Source organism: Glycine soja, chromosome 12 (assembly GCF_004193775.1).
Source record: "Glycine soja cultivar W05 chromosome 12, ASM419377v2, whole genome shotgun sequence".
In the NCBI taxonomy this organism is placed as follows: Eukaryota; Viridiplantae; Streptophyta; class Magnoliopsida; order Fabales; family Fabaceae; genus Glycine; species Glycine soja.
In genome coordinates, this window is record NC_041013.1 from 7,274,749 (window position 1) to 7,295,588 (window position 20,840).

The 20,840-nt window shown below is 32.2% G+C and overlaps 2 protein-coding genes across 7 annotated transcripts; both read left to right on the forward strand.

Moving 5' to 3' along the window:
• The first annotated feature begins 2,242 nt into the window (after nt 1-2,242).
• Nucleotides 2,243-4,651, forward strand: LOC114378615. 4 transcript variants are annotated; one of them, XM_028337261.1, is made up of 6 exons: nt 2,243-2,442; nt 2,586-2,806; nt 2,940-2,987; nt 3,071-3,282; nt 3,557-3,818; nt 4,187-4,651. In XM_028337261.1, exons 2-6 carry the CDS (start codon nt 2,597-2,599, stop codon nt 4,520-4,522), a joined length of 1,068 nt encoding a protein of 355 aa, XP_028193062.1. In that variant the 5' UTR covers nt 2,243-2,442; nt 2,586-2,596; the 3' UTR covers nt 4,523-4,651. The 4 variants fall into 4 exon arrangements, with proteins under 4 accessions (XP_028193062.1, XP_028193064.1, XP_028193065.1 ...); XM_028337263.1 differs by having other exon boundaries at nt 2,609-2,806; XM_028337264.1 differs by lacking the exon at nt 2,940-2,987 and having other exon boundaries at nt 2,609-2,806.
• Nucleotides 4,652-7,636: 2,985 nt separating this feature from the next.
• Nucleotides 7,637-17,581, forward strand: LOC114379383. 3 transcript variants are annotated; one of them, XM_028338026.1, is made up of 17 exons: nt 7,637-7,728; nt 8,583-8,946; nt 9,321-9,558; nt 10,012-10,289; nt 11,516-11,665; nt 11,852-11,985; nt 12,065-12,605; nt 12,691-12,785; nt 13,154-13,216; nt 13,311-13,399; nt 13,525-13,590; nt 13,752-14,381; nt 14,481-14,552; nt 14,660-14,730; nt 14,881-14,938; nt 15,923-16,187; nt 16,413-17,581. In XM_028338026.1, exons 2-17 carry the CDS (start codon nt 8,669-8,671, stop codon nt 17,075-17,077), a joined length of 3,693 nt encoding a protein of 1,230 aa, XP_028193827.1. In that variant the 5' UTR covers nt 7,637-7,728; nt 8,583-8,668; the 3' UTR covers nt 17,078-17,581. The 3 variants fall into 3 exon arrangements, with proteins under 3 accessions (XP_028193827.1, XP_028193826.1, XP_028193828.1); XM_028338025.1 differs by having other exon boundaries at nt 7,666-7,894; XM_028338027.1 differs by lacking the exon at nt 7,637-7,728 and adding an exon at nt 7,977-8,253.
• Nucleotides 17,582-20,840: the final 3,259 nt, after the last annotated feature.

The following is a 20,840-nucleotide window of genomic DNA, read 5'->3' on the forward strand; positions in this document are numbered from 1 at the left end:
TTTACACACTTAAATAAATTATTATTAAGTAAAAATTTAGATTTAAATATATTTTTCATCTTATAAAAGTAAAAAAAAAATTATTGTTGTAAAATTTGTAATACATTTTTTTATTATAGTAAAATTAAAATATATCATATTTTTAATCCGAAACAAGATTCATATCATTGAAATTATGTGTAAAACTTTTTAATATCAGTTATATACAATAATCAATATAAAAAAATATTTATTTACATCAGTTATATTATTGATATAAAAAATCATAATAATAAATTTAGATACAACTGAAATTTATTCCTTATAAAAAATGATACATTTTAATTTGATGAGAATAAAAAATATATCAAATTTTTTACAATGATGAAAAATATTCATTTTCAATGTTGTGAGAAGGAAAAAACATGTTTTTGTAAAAAAAATCTATACCACAAATGTAGTCATCAAACTTGTTAAAATAAATTAAAAAATAAAATATTTTTCTGAAAAAAGAAAACTTCCAAATGTTTCCATAGTGCAACATCTAGGGGCAGATTTTAGAGCCAAACTTATACAAAGGGAAAATACAAATTGTATTCCCGTGATACTGAAATAACTTTTCCAAAATAAGCAAGTCAGGCAAAAGGTGAGTTAGGACTTTGGAGTTTGGCAACAGGGATAGGGTTGAAACTTGGAAGGATGTGAAGTTCAGCACACAAGATGCCAACAACAACAAAGAGCCATAGAATTTGAACTTAAGCAAACAAAGATGTTCCAATGAAATTGCTTCCGATGAAATTATCCTATAAGCTTTGAAAGAATATTCTTAATATTTTGGTATAAACCCAAAATCTATGATGTCAATGTAGGAGCAATGATGGCCATAGATACATTCGTGATATTTTATGTGGCCTACCGAACTTAATTAGTCAATAGTCATTATTATTTGAGCTTTGATAAGGCCAGTAATATTGAGATATTTTTTAAATAATAAATATGTGTCGAATTATAAAATAAAGTATATAAATTTTTCAAAAGTTAAAAAAAGTTACATCATAAATGTCTCTTCTTTGAAAAAAATTATGTAAACACATCTTAATTATATTTTCTAAAAATCTTAATGATTGTAATACTTGAAGTTAAATAAAATGAATTACCTTTTTATTTAGTAATTAAAAAGATATTCAGACTATTATTAAAACAATTTAAAATTATTTTTAATCATGTTAAAGGAAAAGAAGATATTTGATCCATACATGAATCATGAATTGATTTGATCTAGTCTAGCAATTTGAGATTCCTAGTTGACAATTTTCTTATTTGTGACAAAAAAATATTTTAAAAGGTATAGCCGTAAAAGAAATAAATTATTTGATCAAATAAATTATTTATTTCAACAGGATCATGGTGGGTGGCTGCTTTTATATATATATATATATATATATATATATATAATGGTAGTTGGCTGCTACTACATGAAGAAAATTTCCCACATATACAAAATTCTTAATCGTAACACATGTTTCCAAAAATATCACTGATTCTGATTTATAAAGCAAATTCTTTAAAAGGAGAAAATGTAAAAAGAAAAGGAATAAAGATGAGTTTATTACGTGAGAGAAATTAACATGCAGAAAAATCTGACAATCCTCGAGGTAAAGCCGAATAGACTAGACCCCTGTGGCCCAGTCTGCAAAGCTAACATGAAATGTTTGAACCACAATAGGATGTTAACAACATATAGGGCAACAAAAATGATGGTGTCTAATGGAACCTTGGTAGGGTATATTCACTATAGTAAAAACTTAAGAACCAGCACATTTTTTTTTATTACAACCATCACATTATTTTAATTGCAGATTTTATTATTCACTGAAATTTAGTAAAACTAATAAAATTATCGGTGAAGCTTATCAAATGAAAAATTCCATCTAATAATAAATAATTTATTTACAATAATGTACTAGAAATGAGTTTAACTTTTATAAATAATTAGTATAAAATATTTTATAATATCAATAAATTAAAAATAATCATCGGTATCACTTTTTTTAGATAATTATAAAAATTAATAAACTTAAATTACGTGATTATAAAACAATGTAAATTTTTGGTATGTATATAATTTATTCATTAAAAATTGTGCAATCTTTTTTTTTATGATATATTTAAATGAGAAAAATAAAAGAAAATACATACAGCAATATATTTTCTGATATTTCAAATTCTTAAAATCTTAAGTTTCCACATTCAACAGACGATTAAGGCTAAAGAAAGTCAAATTGCACAAAATTCCATTTTAAGCAGTCAAATTCGTTCATCTCTAATGCATCATGAAGGCTCCCCAAGATCTATAAGTCAAAAGCAGAGGAAAAACTAACACAGTTACACAAACACCTATCTATAAACCATTGATTGAAAATCCCCCAACTTCTTACAGAGAACATCTGCAGTTTGTGACAGGTAAGCATATATATTCTCACCTTTTTTCCTTTGTTCCAGCACATCTATGTGATCATTGTTGTACTAAAAAAATGTATCCTAGATCTACCCTCTATTCCTTCATTCATTGATGGTTTCAAGAGCAGCAATAGTGTTACTCATAGGTCTTGTGGGAATGTTTTACCAGGGCACTCAACTCCCCCCTCCAAACAACAGTGATTCATCAGATGATGGTGTTCCAGTTTCACCACCAAGAGTCAGACTCAGAGATGGGAGGTACTTGGCTTATAGAGAAAAGGGTGTCCCCAAGGACCAAGCAAAACACAGCATCATCATTGTACATGGCTTTGGAAGCTCCAAAGATATGAATTTTCTGGCACCCCAAGTATATATATACTAATCTCAATATCTCTTTACAAAACTTGCATCTGCTGATTTGAAAATAATAGACATGTTATATTGGATTAGTAAAATTAGATCTAATTAGACATGTTTGATTGAAAAAAAAAATTATGCAGAAACCATTAGACATTGAAGTTCTGATTAGATACTTGGATACAAAGAAGGTGTTTAATGTTTATTAATATTTAAACCTTTTTGTTTTTCTTTTTTTTTCCCCACTAAGATAACATTGACATTGATTCTACAGGAACTAATAGATGAATTGGGTATATATATTCTGCAATATGATCGAGCTGGGTATGGAGAGAGTGATCCAAACCCCAAACGCTCACTGAAAAGTGAAGCACTTGACATTGAAGAGCTTGCTGATCTGTTACAGATAGGGTCAAAATTTTATTTGATTGGTGTCTCAATGGGATCATATGCTACATGGAGTTGTTTGAACTACATCCCCAACAGGCAAATTACAAGCCTCAAAATATACATTTCTAAACATATGTTTGGTTTCAGAAAATGTTAATTTTCATTTTTTATTTTCACAAATAATTATAAAAACGACATTACATTTCTAAACAATGTTTGGTTTCAGAAAGAAAGTAAAAATAAAAGCACAAAGTCATTTTCTGTAACTATTTGTGAAAATAACATTTTCTCAAGCCAAACTGGTCAAAATTCTCCCTTTTTATGTTGAAAATGGATTGTTAATTTCACCACAAGGTCAAAATTTGTGCAGGCTAGCAGGTGTGGCTATGATAGCTCCAGTGATAAATTATCTATGGCCTTCCTTCCCTGAGAGTCTGATAAAAGAGGACTATAGGAGGAAACTTATCAAGTGGTCCATGTGGTTTGCAAACTATTTTCCTAGATTGTTGTACTGGTGGGTGACTCAAAAGTGGCTCCCTTCAAATTCTGTCATAGAAAAAAACCCAGCTTTCTTCAACAAAAGAGATATAGATATTTTAGAGACAATTCCTGGCTTCCCAATGCTTACCAAGGCAAGTTACATGTTTCTTTCACTAGTTCTATTATGTGAATATACATAGGCACTTTTTGGACAAATTTTTCAATAAGTACATGTAGGAAAAGAAAATTAAGAAGGTAAAATTAATTAAATTTCTCTCATAAGCATAAACTAAGCTTGTGCATAAGCATAAGTTTAAATCAGCCTTTAGATAATCTAAATGAGACTCTGAGAGGGTTTAGACAAATTAGTTTATTCTAATTTTAACTTGTGAGACAAACTTATTTTATTTTTCTTTTTATTTAATTCTGTAACAAGTACTATTTATTGAGAAATTTATCTAAACAGAACCATGGTAAAACCTCTGAGGTAATTGTGATGATGGTATGTTCCCACTTACAGAACAAATTAAGGGAACAAGTTGTTTTTGACACTCTAAGGGGTGACTGGATGGTGGCCTTTGGCAACTGGGAATTTGACCCTCTGAAGCTAAGTAATCCATTCCCTGATAATAGAAGTTCAGCTCACATTTGGCAGGGCTATGAAGATAAGGTAGTGCCCTCTCAAATCCAAAGGTTTGTTACACAGAAGCTGCCTTGGATACAATATCATGAAGTTCCAGATGGTGGCCATTTGATTGTGCACTATAGTGGCTTATGTGAGGCCATTCTGAAGGCACTTTTACTTGGAGAAGAAAATCTTTCATATAGACCTAGACCAGAAGTATTTGTATCTTGATTTACCATGATCTCTTAATACAATATCTTTATTGTTGATTATTTTTTTTCCTTTGGAGAATGTCAAATGTAAATCACATTCGTTGATTGAAAGGAGGAAAATGCCATAGATGTAAATTGCTTTTTTTTTTCTCTAGAAATGCTTACATGTTTTTTTTTTTTTACTCTCTTTTCAACATTATCTTTACTAAGGTGAAATCTAACTCAGATTTCTGACATTTTTGTTGGCTGAAAATATAGCAAATTCATTAGTTATAGGTAGCATACATCAAAATTTACTTGAACCTGAAACTGAAAGAGGGTGAAAAGGAGATACCCAGATTAATGTCATGAGTCATAATCCTAAGGTACAGTTTGGTATAGTGGAAAGAAATGGAAAAAAATAGAATTGAAAAGAAATATTTAAATTAAAGTAAAATAAATATTTAAATTAAAGTAGTATATGAAAGTGTGGGACTCATCAAATTGTTGAAACTTTCCACTCATTTCTCTTTCTTTCCTCACAAACCGAAACGGACCCTAAGAAAATAATTTCTTCTACTTTCACTACTCTATCCAATAGGTGTTCATGTAATTCACTGCAACTGGAACACAAAGTTGGAGCCTCAGTAGATCATTTATTTTTGAACTTGAAATGCAAATTTTGAAATAACTTCCACTTTGTTTCAGTTAGCAGCTTGTTGAAGTTTAAATGTACTTCAGGATATCTGAAGAAATGGAATACAGAATGATCAAGTGAAACTGTGAAAGGACAAAATTTGAACAATAATTAAACACTTGGAATGATTCAATTATGCTTTAATATATCTTATGAATCTAGTCTTAAATAGTTTATTGCCTTTGTACAAGTCATCAAAACTGCACATAATGAGGGAAGATTAATAATGTGTCTCGAAGTACAAAGCGCCAAACTAAACCAATTTGCATAATTCTAAGAAAAGTGTTTCATGGACACCTCACGATAGATAATATATTGCAATAAAAAAAAACAGATAGAGAAAAAATATGGCTGTAACTAGAAATTTGCCGGCCTAAGGCAATTTTTTTTTTTAAAAAAAACTCAATGTAATATTAGTTAACCAATTTTATATTAGTCTTTAAGCTTTTTAAGATACAAAGCATTTATAAATGCTTTATAATCAAATAGTTCTAACATTCCACTCTTAGTGGCTATTTTATTCAATTTATGTTAAGACATTGTTTATCTTAAATAAAATTTAATTATTTTTATTTTGAAATATTTTTTTATAACAAACTGTTGAAGGTATGGTAATATTTTAATATTCATTTTATAAGCAAAGCATACATTTGAAAAAAAAATCTTTTAATATATTTTATATTTTTCTATTGTAATAATAATTTTTTTATTTTAACACTTTTCTCAATATTTTCAATTCTGAAAACAAATGAATATGATCAATGTTGAAATATTTACTAAATCTTAATAATTTTACAAGATTAATACAATTTTTTTAATTCATCCTCTTCTAAAAATTTAGAACAGTACAAAAACATCATTTTGTTGCCAATAAAATTTATGTATATATTTTTTTTCTAAAAACTTCATGAGAAATATTAAAAGGTTCGTCATGTATTAACAAAGTTTAATAGAATGATTTCCGGCCATCTAGGATAAAGTAGTCTGAAAGTACTTCTCCATTCCACTTATTAGGTTCATTTAAGATCAACTAAATTTGTTACTTCATATTAATTCACATTTTTTTAAAATTTGTAGTTATCTTTAAAATTGAATTAGAATTACTTAACAATGTTCGTCATGATACCAAGAATTTGCGAGATCCATTTAGTAATAATGTGATAAGTTAACATAATATTACATCATCAATTACAAATCATTTAATAATGACATGAAAAATTAATAAAGTGTTATACCACTAGTTACATATCACATAATGAATTCTCAATGAAGATGGATACTATCAAACATAAAAAATGTGGCTACTAAAAAATCATAGTTTAAGTAGTAAAATCAAAATGATCTATTTTACATGTAGTTAAAATTTATTTAAGTCTAAGTAGACTAAAATATGATTTTTATTCTCACAAAATTAAAATGTGTTACTTTTGATCTCAGAGGTAAATTTGAACCTTTGGCAATACTTTTTTACATTGATTATGCATATTTATCTTGACCTTTGTTCTTGACAATTTTTTTTATGGCAAAAATCTAGATTTTTGGATATTCACCTTGAAACCAGCGGTAAGACAAAATCCATCTAAAATCTTCTTCAGAAGTCTAGCTTGAAATGATGTTGCCTTCACAAATAAAAGGAAATCATCAACAAAGAAAGGTGGGATACCTTAGGGTCATTCCTGGTAATGGTTGTCAGCTTCCAACTATTATTCTGAACTTTTTCTTGAATCAACAGAACAAGTTTCTCCATACACAATAGGAAAAGATAGGGAGATAAATGATCTCCTATTCTCAACCCTCAAGTTGGTCTAAAACTTTCAGAAATCTCATTATTTCACTTAAGAGATAAAGAAATACCCATAGTACAATTCATGATCAAGTTAATGATAGCCTGAGGGAATCCAAACTCATTGAGAGTTAAATTCAAGAAATCCCAATCCACTCCATCATAAGCTTTTTCGAAATCACTACTTAGTATAAAAAAAATTAGACTTTTCTTTCGTCTTGTGCATATGATGAGTAATCTCTTGAGCTATAATTACATTATCAGAAGTCCCTCTATTTGGAATAAAATTGTTTTGTAAAGGGCCTATCGGATTATCTAAGAGAATTGGATACTATTAACCAACACTTTAGAAATAATGTTCAAAGTCACATCACATAAGCTTATCGGTATGAACTCATTAAGAGAGGAAGGACAATCTAACAAGAGTATTATAAATTTGTGTTTTATAAATAGGAATGGAGGATGTAATATTTAATGGAATTAGTTGTATTACTATTTACATTGAATTCACAAAGATACACCAACACATACGGATACCGTACCGTATAGGCGGAGTAGAATGTACATTCCAAGTCAGAACCCTCCCGCGTTATTTTGGTTCTTTCATGTACTTTATTTTATTTTGGTTCTTATTACTGTACTACTTCATTTTTTTGTCTATATAATATAAAAATACTATATATTATAATATGTATATATCTTTACCTTTTTGTGACTCACTCTGCGACTTTGATCTGCCCTTTTTGTTCAATTCCACTTCCAGGAGGTACCCTTCTTCTCAATCATTGTTTCCCGTTTTCATCAATTCACCTCCAAGCCCCAATTCCCCCAATTGAACCTAGGTTTTTTTTTTCGAACCAATTGATTCTCTCTCGTTTCCCTAATTCCGATCTTCCGGACAACTTCCTACACCCTACGGTTGCTATTATCAAGTTAGTTTTCTCTTTATTCGTTGCCGTTTCGGTTTTACTGCAAAATTTGGCTTCAATTTCGTTTTATTTTATTTTTTTGATCGAGTAGGGGAAATTCGTTTTGCGGTTCTACTTGTCTTGTCTGAGCTATTATGCGATGTTCTGCATTTAGTTTTATTCGTTTTGTGGAATTCGGTATTTTGGATTTAGTGGAATTGGTAATGTACGTTAGGGAGCGTCAACTTTCATCAATGTTACTGGAAACTTGTGCATTTCTCTATTGAGCATCATCCAGTGAAGGTGTTTTATTAGGCAGTTAGTTTCAACTGTTGTGATCTTGTGGTATACCGAGTAATCTATGCAGAGATTTACATGGACTGGTTATTAATTTCTCTGTAATATTATGTCCTTAAGCACTGTTTGGAAAAACTTTTTTTTAAGTGCTTACAGAAGAATTAAATAAGAAGGTAGAATGAATTGAGTTTCTCTGGCAAGTTAAAATCAACTTATGCATCTCTGTTTTAGAGAAGATGAGAGAACTTTTATAAAAGTTAAGTGCAAGCTGATTTTAACTTATGAGAGAAGCTCAATTCGTTTTAACATCTTATTTTCATATCCTACAAGTGCTTATGGAGAAGTTTATTCAAACAGGACCTTTATCTAGCTATTGTTGCTGTTATTAATGAATACTTCTGTTCTGCATTATTAGGTTTCTGGAGGGAATTCAGAGATTCAGTTTGATCTTGGGGCTTTCTTTTGACCTGCCTTCTAAGCTTTAGTAAGGTTGACGCCTTAATGTTGAGTTCTGGGAATAACTTGAACAGTAGCAGCAGCAACAGTGGGATAACTTCTTCAGATATGCCACCCTTGCCCCAGTGTTTGCCACTAGATTCAATTACAGTAGGCAATAGAAAATATACAGGAGAGCTAAGGAGGGTTCTTGGTGTTTCTGCTGGAAACACATCTGAAGACCATTCTTTTGGAGGTCCACATCCTAAACCCATGGCTCCTGGAGCCTCAGGGGAATTAAAGCACTTCAAAGAAAGTGTACAAGATGCCTCCAGAAAGGCAAGGTATATACTTGTTATTCTACCCAATTTCCTGTAACATTACTCTTCAGAGCTGAAAAGTTCTATTTGTAAGGCTGAGTGATAAACACATTTAGTATGGTTTGGTCAGCTGTGAAATGAATGCTCTCATTCTCTTACAGTTGGTATAATTTTTATGAGGGTGTAATTGGTGACAATATCAATATGCTTGGCCCTTTTTTATTGTATACAACCTTAAGATCTGTAAAATACTTGCGATTATGTTTTCTCTACTGTAGAAGTGTTAGTTTCAAATGTAAATTGTTTACCTATTATTTTTTTTATGTGTGTTTACCTATTACTTTATGACACAGTATATTCATATTGATGTCCTAAGATAAGTGTATAATGTTGACCAGGGATAGATCAAAAATGTTTGGGGAATCTTTGTCTAAATTGGAAAAGTACGAGGCATTGAACATAAAGAAGCGACAAAGGACTGATTTATCAAGTGATAGGGGAGGTGGAGTAAACTTGACAAAGATGGGTAACCAGATTCACAAAACCCCTAATGATAATCTAACTCAGAGATCAGAAGCAAGGGCCTCAAATTCAATGCTGAACAAGCGAATTCGTACATCAGTGGCAGATGTGCGGGTGCGTATGTGTTGCACTATTGTTTCTTCTGTGTTTTAATTCTTTATCTGTATAATTTGCCTTTATTAAAATACTTTATTGCAGACCTGTCATATATGTTGTTAAATCCTTTTTAACTATATGGACTTTTAATATTTTTGAGGGCCAAATAGGAATGCATTATATACACATTGATTTGCTCATTTAAATTTTCAAGCTCCTTTTTAATCCCAAAAGAAAGGATTCAAGTTGCTTCAAGCCTAGTTTAAACATTTTAGGATGGAATAATTTGAATCATCTATCATGTCAATCTCCAAGTAAAGCATTGATAAACAATAATACTAATGTCAGATTTTAAAAATGGACAAATTTTATGCTGTTTTGTTGTTTTAGATTTATTAATTTATGATAATAATCTGTTTGTGTTTACTTTCATCTTTCTTCATGACTTTGCTCACTCTGCAATTCTCCCAGGAGGAAAGTAGGTCTGCTGCTATCGGAAGGCCACGGATTGTCACAGAGAAGGATGGAAATCCGGTTCAGACACTTTGTGGGAGCTCTGTTCGAAATGAAGAGAAAACTCGCAGATTACTTGCTGGAGGTGAAGGGTTGGATCAAAAAATAAAGAAGAGGAGGTCTGTTGGAACTGTAGGAAACAGAGTTATAACTGGTGAAAGGGATGTAAAACGAACTGTTCTTCCAAAGGCAAATGCTGATTTGAAAATGCGACTTTATGATGCTCAGGGTTTCAGGTAGTTATTTAATTTTTATTTTTCTCTTTCTTTTAAATTGCAATATATATTTTTCAAATGTAATGTTAATTGTAGTTGGAGAGTGTGTTGGAGGCTTTTAAGGTGTTTCTGTATATCATATATGAAGATTATTTCACTTTATCTCGGTTAAGTGTGAAGTGCAGCATTCCAAAGGAACCCATTATGTCTCAGAATAACAATAGTTGTACTGTTAATATCATCAGTGATCAGTTTACTTATCTGGTTCGCTCAGTAATCTGTTGCTCTTGCTCCTTTTTCAAAGCATTCCTTTTGTTTACTTGTTTAGAAGGGGGAAAACACTTTCCAACTTGCATTCTCTTCATTGGCCATTAAACAGAAGTGGAGTGTAGGCCTCTGCAGCATTTTTTGTTTTGTTTGGTAAAAGTAGAACTATCATTTTGGGGGTCTGGAAGATAAAGCTCTGATGCACAACCGTTGTTTCTGTACACTTTTTTTTTTCCTGTTTGGTGATTGTTCAGAGTCACATGTAATATTTATGATTTGAATGATCCCTTGGACATGCTGTTTTTTCCACGTTGTAATTATTTTGTAGTTGAAAAAGTAATTGATATTTAATGCAGACGTGTCTGATAATCACCATTTCTATTCAAAGAGAGATTTGGTTAAAAAAGTACTTATACTAAACTTTGCCATTCTCTGAATAATTACTTGTATAAAAGTCTTTTTTTAATCCTTGGAATACCTGGAAGACTAAATGTCTTGCTTGGTGTGATTTGTAGTGAAATTATGTTATGATGGATTGCAGGAATACATCCAAGCGTGAGCTTGTTAGCCATAGATAAATGAATTATTTGCCTCTCTGTATATTACGTTCATAAATGATGAATGCATCAAGGTTAATTATGTTGAATTAGCTTCACTACTATATGCTAGACTCATTTGGAAAATTCCATTCTTTTAGGTATGAATTTCATGTTTATTATTTGTTTATATTCTGCAATTGACTAACCTATCGCAACCAGCATTAGATATATGTTCATCTACATTAATTGCTTGGGCTTTTTCTCCTGCTAATCTGTTCCTCCAGCAATTTTCCTCTTTGGAATGTTGTTTACTTTACTTGGGTGACTCTTCAAATCTTAGGTAGTCACATCATTGTCAAATGGTTTGATGCAACTTTTGCTATTGGAGAACAGAAAAGCAAAACATAATTTTTTTGTATTAATAAGGTTTTTGTGGTGCAGATTGAAGTCTGGACCTGGTGGAATGAAGTCTGAGGGCTCTTCAGAGCTTACTAATACAAGTGTTCGCGTGATGCTTACAAGTGAGCAAGGCATTTCTCTTCACAGGGAACACATAGCTGAGCAGAGAGTTCTTGCAAAAGGAAGCAATAGGTTTGAACATATCTTGACATCACCATGGTCTTAATATATTTTTACAGACTAGTTGTTTTATCAGTCAATTTCGTGAGATTCTATGCTAAGATTTAACACAACAAAGTTTTAGACTGGTCCTTGTCTACATTTATATGTGTTGATAACTATTTACAAATTCATTAATTTTTATGTTTCTATAAATAGGGGAAACACTCAGGAGGACCCAGCTAGCAGCCCTAACACGCTAATAAAAAACAAGGTATCTCGGGCACCAAGAACAGGTTCAGTTAGTGCACTAGAATCATCTAACATTCAACCTTCATCTACAACATTTCCAGGTTGGTAACTGCCTTCAAATTTTAATATAAAGTGTCAGTGGTTAGTATGGCAAATAATTAAGAGCTTTTACATCCATAGGTTCTTCTATTCATCCAATGACCCAGTGGGTTGGTCAGAGGCCACCTAAAAATTCACGCTCACGAAGAGTGAAAGTAGTTTCTCCTGCCTCACGCAATCTTGAAGTTCAGGTCTCATCCGAAGGCTGTCTAACTTCTGACTTCAATGTAAAAGCTTCTTCTGATGGCAACAATGGATTTCAACTTGCTAGCAGTGTAGACAACAGTACTCCAAAATATAAAAGACCGCCTGATGATATTTCATCTCCCTTTGGATTATCTGAAAGTGAAGAATCTGGAGCGGGGGAAAACAAAATAAAAGAGAAAGCTGTGAATGGAAGTGACTTTGCTATGGCCGCAGATAAGGCTGGGGCTTCTGTGTTTCAAATGAAGAAGAATAAGATATCAACAGATGAATCTGGAGATAGTGTGCAGAGACAAGGAAGAAGTGGAAGGAATTTATCATTAGTAAGGCCTGGCCTCCCTTGTGGGAGGGAGAAGTCAGAGAATGTACCAACAATGAAGCCAGTACAGGACATGAAGCCTAATGATAAGAGTAGAACGTAAGTTGATTTTATTTTTAGATCTAGTTCATCCTTTCTACTTCTATTTTCCAAAACTGTCCTCATACCCTTTTGTTCAATGCAGCAAATATGGGCGCCCTCCTTCAAAAAAGCAGAAAGAGCGCAAAATTTTGACTCGTGTAGGGAAGCAACTGAACATTAGTTCTCCTGATTTTGGAGGTACTGTTGATATTTATAAGCTAAGCTTTGTTTATTAGGGAACTTTAGTTTTAGGGTAGTGGTGGCTAAATTCGCTTACATATGGTAGTGATATTAGTGTGTTAGGTTTTACCCAACTGGAATATTTTCGCAAGTTATTGTGTTGTAGCACTTTGAACTGTTCAGTCATGTAGAGGCTAGCATATCAAATAATTTTCAGTAGTTATATTTTCATTATTCTACATATTACTTGTTCTATCATTAAGTTTATTTTTCTTTATTTGTGGTATAATTTTATTTCGAGGTTAACATGTAGTCTGTTAAATATTTTTATCTATATTTGCTTTTGATTATGTTTTCTCACACTATATTGAAATGTGACTGTCCAGGTGAACCTGATGATGATCACGAAGAATTATATAAAGCTGCAAATGCTGCTCATAATGCTAGCAGTATGCCTCTTGAACCATTTTACCTTCTCCAAAATGTTTTTCTTTTTTATATTCAGTTTTAGATTTCACTAGTTTGGTGGCTTATTTTATGTAGACCTTGCTTGTTCGGGTCCATTTTGGAAGAAAATGGAGTCTATTTTTGCTTCTATCAGCTTGGATGATGCATCTTACTTGAAGCAACAGGTAGCAACTGGGTCTTGAACATGTCATGTCTTTTTGGAAATGTGAAGTTACCATTTGACTCTCAATATGTTGAATATATTCTAACTTACTGATTTTTTTTTTTTGTTTTTTGGTTGCTGAATCAGCTCAATATTTCTGAGGAATTTGATAAAAGTTTATCTAATATGTTTGGCATTGATCATGATTTGTTGGTAAGTGTTTGGCATTATACATAAACTATCCTATATCTTTCCCCTTATCAATAATAAAGAACTACTGTGTAGATCTCCATCAGTAAATTTAAGATCTTCACAATTACACCACAATTTTCATCTGGAGGAATGTGGTAACCTGTAAATTTGTGTTTCCTCAGAGTGTTGTTATAAATAACAAGCCCACTCAAGGTTCAGAGGAAAGAAAGAGAAGTCACTGTGATGAAGAATCAACTAAGTTTGATGCTTTAGGTGTAAAGAAGGACATGGAAAGACTGGACAAGGTTACCCCAGTATTCCAAAGACTTCTTTGTGCTCTAATCGAAGAAGATGAAAGTGAAGAATCATATCACCAAAGTGATGCAAAGAATATATCTCGACAATGTGCTAGTGATGATTCTCACTGTGGTTCTTGTAATCAAATTGATTTTGAACCCAAAGATCGGGATAGAATGGATTCTGAAGTTGAATCAGAGGTGGATCTTCAAGTTCAGAAGAACTGCATGTTGGATAGACTATCTTGTGATAAGAGCACCACGTCCAACACATTTAGATACCCAAACACATCCAGTTCTTTACAAAGCACTGGAGTTTGGCAGGGAGATGAAGAATTTTCTCTTTCAGATATCACACTCACCAGTGAAATATGTTCAAATGATCTTGATCAACTGCAGCCTGCTGAATTAACTGTTCCTAGCTTTCCTTCTTCTGATGGCCAGTATCAGCTGATGCCACTGGATGACAGACTGCTGCTTGAGTTGCAGAGCATTGGCTTATATCCTGAAATATTGGTAGGCTTTTATTTCATATATGAAATTGCAATTATCACAGTTATTTGGAGCTTACTAGATTCATGGCCATACTCCTTAAATTTACTTTGCTTGGTGCAGCCTGATTTAGCCGAGGAAGATGAAGCTATAAATCAAGATATTGTGAAACTTGAGAAAGCACTGTACGAACAGGTGCGTATTGAAAGAATTTTCCCTGATAGTTTTGACCATGTCTATCTAATTGACCTCAAATTTGGTCCATTCTTATATCATTATCCCTTATTTTGATTGACTAATAGAATGGGAGTAAGAAGAATAACTTGGACAAGATTGATAGAGCTGTTCAAGAAGGGAGGGATGTGGAAAGGCAGTAAGTGCTAATCATACTTTGCATGTTTTGCCTCTGATCCCTCTTTGTATCTTCATTTTCATTTTTGTTGTAGTTTGTCACTTTCCATTTCTTGAATTTGTGCTTAAGATATTATTGATGCTTATTATGATTGCTGTTGTTATTGTGCAGGAAGATTGAGCAAGCTGCATTTGACCATCTTATTGAAATGGCTTACAGAAAGAGATTGGTAATAAACATTCCTCTATCAACCTTTTATTTATTTTACTAAGATTTACAAATTTCCTTACCATTTTGATACTTGATTTTATTAAGATTTACAAGATTGGTAATAATAAACATTCCTCTAGTTATCAAATGTCGTGCTTTTTAATACTTGATTACACTTTTTAGACCTTCTGTACAAATATTTGGTTGCTTTGTATTCTGTAGATACTGTAGATTTAGAACGAACTGTAGATTTCGAAAGATTGCATTTCAGATGGTGTTGGCTTTCGGGGCCTCTTTGTTTTTTTTTTTTTGGTTGACATTATTCAGTAGTATAATATGTGTTGGCTATTTATTGATCAATCATCAATGGGCTGAATACTGTGTACTTTGGAATTAACCTAGTCACCACTATGATAGCTGGAAATAGCGTTGAAGATTATTTGAAGTTTTATGTTGTTTAGTCTTAGTCCTATCCTTTCTTTTAGTAATTCAATTGTGTATAATTACATGTTAGTGATGTTACTAAACCATATAATTTTCTTGCTTGTTCTGTTGAGAAATTGGGTTTCTGTCCTTTAATTTGTGTTGTTGGTTATCTTTTCTTAGTCATACATGCAAGTGGTCCACAAGTTTGTAAGTAACTTCTGTAGTTATTTGAATTATTTTCTTTATCTTATTTTCATGTTTGATTTGAAATGCATAGCATTCCACCCAATCCTCCCTTTCCTGTTCCATTTCTGCCTAGTTTCCCCACAAATTCTTGCTAGTTTCAATGATATTGGTGATGACCTGCTGTCTTCTGTGTGACAACCTAGTGCTCACAGATAGACAATTTATCCACATTTAATGTAGCCTTTTCTGGATAATCAGTTTAGATGAATTGTGGGTAATGTAGGTTACAAACCTAAGGTCACTGGCAATTGGTAATATTATTTTAATGAATGAGTCAACTCATCTCATCAGCTGTAATAGTGAGTTCTTTATCAATTTATAATATTTGCAGGCATGCCGTGGAAGCAAAAATTCAAAAGGTGCAGTTCACAAGGTGTCTAAACAAGTTGCTTCGGCTTTTCTCAAACGTACTCTTGGAAGATGTAAAAGATATGAAGAAGCTGGCGTTAACTGCTTCAGTGAACCTACCCTACAAAATATCATGTTTACCCCACCTTCATGTGAGAAGGATGCACAACCTGCAGATTGCATGGTCTCTGGGACAGCCAGCAATACATGTAACAAAGCTTCAGTTCAAATTGAAGCCAGAAAATCAGGTATTTCAGAGTTCTGCTGTTGTTTACTTTTGTATTTGATGTCAGTTGTGTGTTGTTACTCTTATAACATATTAGGTCTTAGAAATCATTAATAAGTAATCACCCTGTTTGCAAGTACTGTTTCATTGACTGTATCTTTGCTAACATGTAAGAGATTTGTCTGTGTTGGTTGGTTATCTGGATTATCGCCCCCTTAATTTATTGTTTTTGTATCTACTGCTACAGGTGCAGTTTCTAGTGCTTCTGAGAAATATGATTGCCATAGAGACTATGCAGACAGGGGAATGGTTGATTCTTTTCAAGGTTCAATTCAGTCATCAGAGCAAGCATCATCCAAGAATGGGTCCATGTTTATCAAGGAAAAGAAGAGGGAAATGTTGGTCAATGGTGGTGTCAGTGGTTCTTCCTCAAGAGCATCAAATCTTGATGGTGCTGTTCATGGTGGAGTGAAGGGAAAGAGAAGCGAGAGGGAGAGGAATCAAAGCCGGGATCAGAGCAGACAAAATTCTATTGGCAGAGCTGGACGCATGTCACTGGACAGTAGCCAAAATGAGAACAAACCAAAAGCTAAGAAGCAAAAGAGTACTGCTAGTGGACATGATAGGTTTATGGAAGCAAAGGAATCTGCTCGTTTACCAATTCATGATACAATCAATAATGATAGCAAAGATGGGGCTACGTTATCTGGTAACCAGGACACTTCTCAAATAAAGGAATCCAATGACTTTGGGAATTTGCCGCTACCTGACTTAAGTTCAATAGAAGAATTTGGTGGTGCGCAAGATCTTAGTTCATGGTTGAACTTTGAAGAAGATGGTTTGCCAGACCATGATTCTATTGGCCTTGATATTCCAATGGATGACCTATCGGATTTAAATATGCTTATGTGAAGGGATGTACACGTGTTATATCTGAAGGAGAGTTTGTATGTACTCAGTGAACCTTGTGGGGCGTCAAGATCTTGATGGTATACTTGGGTTTCTCTGGAGGGGAAATTTTTGTGATTGGAATTATGAATTTTGACACATTTATAGGGTGAACGGGAGATGGGGAGTGACTTAAAATTGCAATTTGATATTTTTGTGGACGTTGTATAGAGGAAGCTACAATCATGGATTTCATGAAATTGCTGTCAGATATCTCCCTTCTCCCATGAATCAAACTAGTTTTGCTGTGTTAAAGTCATGATCTCAGAAATGGCTTTTCTATAGGAGATTAGATTAATTAAAGTGCTATAGCCTGAGAGTGGTTTCATTTCTGAAGCTGTGACTTCAGCTACCATACTATGTAAAATGTTTATTGTTCTTGTAGACCGAAACTCGCACAATGTTGATTGTTTTCTCCTGAATAATGGAGAATGAGTTTTTAATTAAGTTTTTCTAGGATTAAAATTAGTAATTAATCCCTTCTATAGAAACCTAAGACTCGCCATTGACAACTTACTCGCTTACGTTATATAACTGAACAGAAAAATGATTTGTCTTGACTGTAGTTTTTGGGTCTCCCTATTTTCTGTTGCTTCTCTCTTAATTTGGCTTGCATTCAATCATGTAAACTTTGTAAAACGCAAACAAATAATGCTTGCGAGAATAAGTCACCTTTACTCAATTTTATAGTCATTTGTACTGTGTGGCCATCCTGATTTTATTTTTGAAGATTAGTTTTTCATTTTTTGATTGGATTTATTTTCAACTTCCTATTTTCTTTGTTTTATCAGATTGTTTTGTTACGATATAGTAATAGAACGAGCTCAATCATGAAAGGCAAACATGAAATTACTTTTTATGTTATTTACGTTAATATATATATGCTAATTCATACAAATGATATTGAAAATTTAATTTAAAAAGGGTTGGTCTTTTACATATTTATAATACACTTCCGAAAGCTTCTCATTACAAAATGCCATGATACTAGCCAAATTCTGACTTTTTTGTTACCGACTTATTAACTATGGATTGACTGTATCACTTAGTACAAATTACAATATTGTTAAACAAATATTGAATAAATCAGTTACCACTCAAGAATTTTACTACCGTAGATTGGGCTCTCTTTGAAAGCGATTCTTGCCCAATCTCCTTCAGAATACTAGTCATAACAGATATGTTTCTTGTTGGAAGTATATGCATTATCACTTTATTACTTATGAATTATTTGTTGTTATATTCATAATATTTAACGAGGGTATCGGTGTATGTAATAATTTTTACTCTAGTTCATTATAATTGTTATCATATGTAACAAATATGTGTGAGTTGTTATAAATCATTTGATACTTGATTTTGATTCTAATGGATAAAAAAAAAAGATATAACATATATGCACGTAAATGATTTGTTTTTTCTTCTGTTTTTTCTCGTGTTGCCTACGAGAAGGGGATAAGAGTAGGCATAATTCAAATATATATATATATATATATAATAAAATCAAAGTGCATTATATTAAAGTGAGTATTTCCTTTTTTACTATCTCATTCATTTATACCTACATATGTATCTACAAGCCGAAAACAATAGTTTGCGGCTCATGTCTTCAATTACCTACTTATAAGTTATATCTAGCATTCAACAAAACTTACAGTTAACCAAATTGATTCCCCAGTTTGCAATACAATATAAACCTACGAGAAGTTCATTATATGAGTATATCGTATCATTGTGGGCAGAAACAAGATGATTCACTAATAATTTAATCTTCAGTGGTAGTTTTCACGGCAACAAGCATCAGATAACCTTGGTAACATAAAGTATGGCCATTTTAGGACTTAAAACACAAATATTTTCTTTCATTCATATAGTTAACTATTTAATTTCATTTCAATACTTTAATACAGGTCCCACTCTCTCAATCTCATGCATTACAAGTAATGACAAAAGCAACATTACTTTGTTATAAATTATAATTATAATATGGTACCTAATCTAAAGAGACGTATGCATTAAACAAACAGATACAAAATAAAGTTGTCCTCTAAAATCTCATCAAGATTGGACGATTAATATATATGCACGCTGATAATGACCCATATTGCTATCTTTCCTAATAATTTAATCCAAATAGCTCATAATTGATTCAAAAGTAGTAGACAAATCCCCAGGGTAAACTAATAGAACTATAAAAATAAAATAAAAAATTATCATGAAGGATCCAGCATTCCGAGTAAAATATTAGTTCAACCAATATTATTCTAGAGCATGTCAACTAATTTCTATTCCTACATCCAATTGGAGGTTGCTTGAAATTCTTAACGATCGAATATGAGAGGCTGCTAAATGCTAATTCAATACGATATGGCTTATAAAAAATAAAATATAATAAAGTGTTATATGAATAAACTGCTAATTAATACCGTAATAGAAGGAAATCAGAGCTAAAAAGAAAATAAGCAACGTCTTTATCACACTGGATATGAAAACCCTAAGAGTGTTCTACACTAAAGATTACGGTTCAGCCCAATAATGGCCTAATGAATTGTCTACACCGGTGACTAAAGACAGAAATTATAAAAACCCTAAATCAAGCCACCTCAAGGTATGCATTCTAACTTGAGTGTTGGTTTTGCAGGTCACCATTGTAGAGTATTGAGTGTTGAAGGATCAACATATTTCCCAAAGGTCAGGAGTACGTGATTGCTCCTCTTTAGACTTGTGAAACACAAAAAATATTTATTATATTACAAATATAAAAACCATTTAATATATGCTTTCTAAATTATTTTAATTTGAAGCAATTAATCAGAGAATATATTTAAGTTTTCTTACTATTTTTCAGGTGCTAAGGGAATATTAAAAAACATTTACTACATATTGAAAATCATTTACCCACAAGGACACAAGTAACATATAGTTTAGATTCTTTAAGCATATGCATGAGTTTAATTCCTGCATGTGTGAATAGAGTAGTATATGTGGAGAGATAATTTTTTTCTTAACTAATACTCTACTCTTTCGAGAGATTAATTTTATATAACTTTTGATGTGGGAATACCTTGTTGTCAAGAAAAAAATTATTTATTGAAGACTTACTTTTTCCCCCCTAAAGGAATTAGAATATTTAATACCTTTATATTTAATGTCCCCTAAGCATTTAGTGCATTAAGGTTTAATTAAGTTGATTGTTTTGTAACAGATATGTTTGAAACAGACTTGCTTGTATCTTATATTGGTATCACAGGTAGCTATATTTCTAATGAATGCATTTTTTAGATGATTAAAAAAGAGAGAGAGAGAAGATTATAAAAATGTCACAGTAACATTGCAATTGTTTGTTGTTTAAATAATTCACGAGTTCTGGTCAACACATACACATGAATTTCACTTGGAACTAAATGTGTTCTCACATGCATGTGCGCACACAGTAGTGATTCAAGTACTCAGCATGCATGTAATAATTGTGTTATTATGTATAGTCCCTTTCCACTCACACGTACGTACATCACCATTCATCGCACACTCAACCTTTGAGGATTAATTAAAAGGTGTAAAATGCATGCATGTGGAAACATGAACGAAGAATAGCGAAAGCATTTACTTCCAGCTGCTAATTATTAATTTTCAGACTCAAAGAATGGGAACAAAAAGTGACAGGCTAATTAACAGGCTATGCCTACAATGCATGGTACGTATGCATGTATATATGTACGAAGGTGCC

Coding starts and splice junctions, on each gene's coding strand:
- LOC114378615 (XM_028337261.1), top strand. CDS start 2,597: ATGTTTTACCAGGGCACTCAACTCCCCCCTCCAAACAACAGTGATTCA. Junction 2,807..2,939: donor TGAATTTTCTGGCACCCCAA/GTATATATATAC, acceptor AAAATTATGCAG/AAACCATTAGACATTGAAGT. Junction 3,819..4,186: donor GCTTCCCAATGCTTACCAAG/GCAAGTTACATG, acceptor TCCCACTTACAG/AACAAATTAAGGGAACAAGT.
- LOC114379383 (XM_028338026.1), top strand. CDS start 8,669: ATGTTGAGTTCTGGGAATAACTTGAACAGTAGCAGCAGCAACAGTGGG. Junction 10,290..11,515: donor TATGATGCTCAGGGTTTCAG/GTAGTTATTTAA, acceptor TTTGTGGTGCAG/ATTGAAGTCTGGACCTGGTG. Junction 14,939..15,922: donor TGGCTTACAGAAAGAGATTG/GTAATAAACATT, acceptor TAATATTTGCAG/GCATGCCGTGGAAGCAAAAA.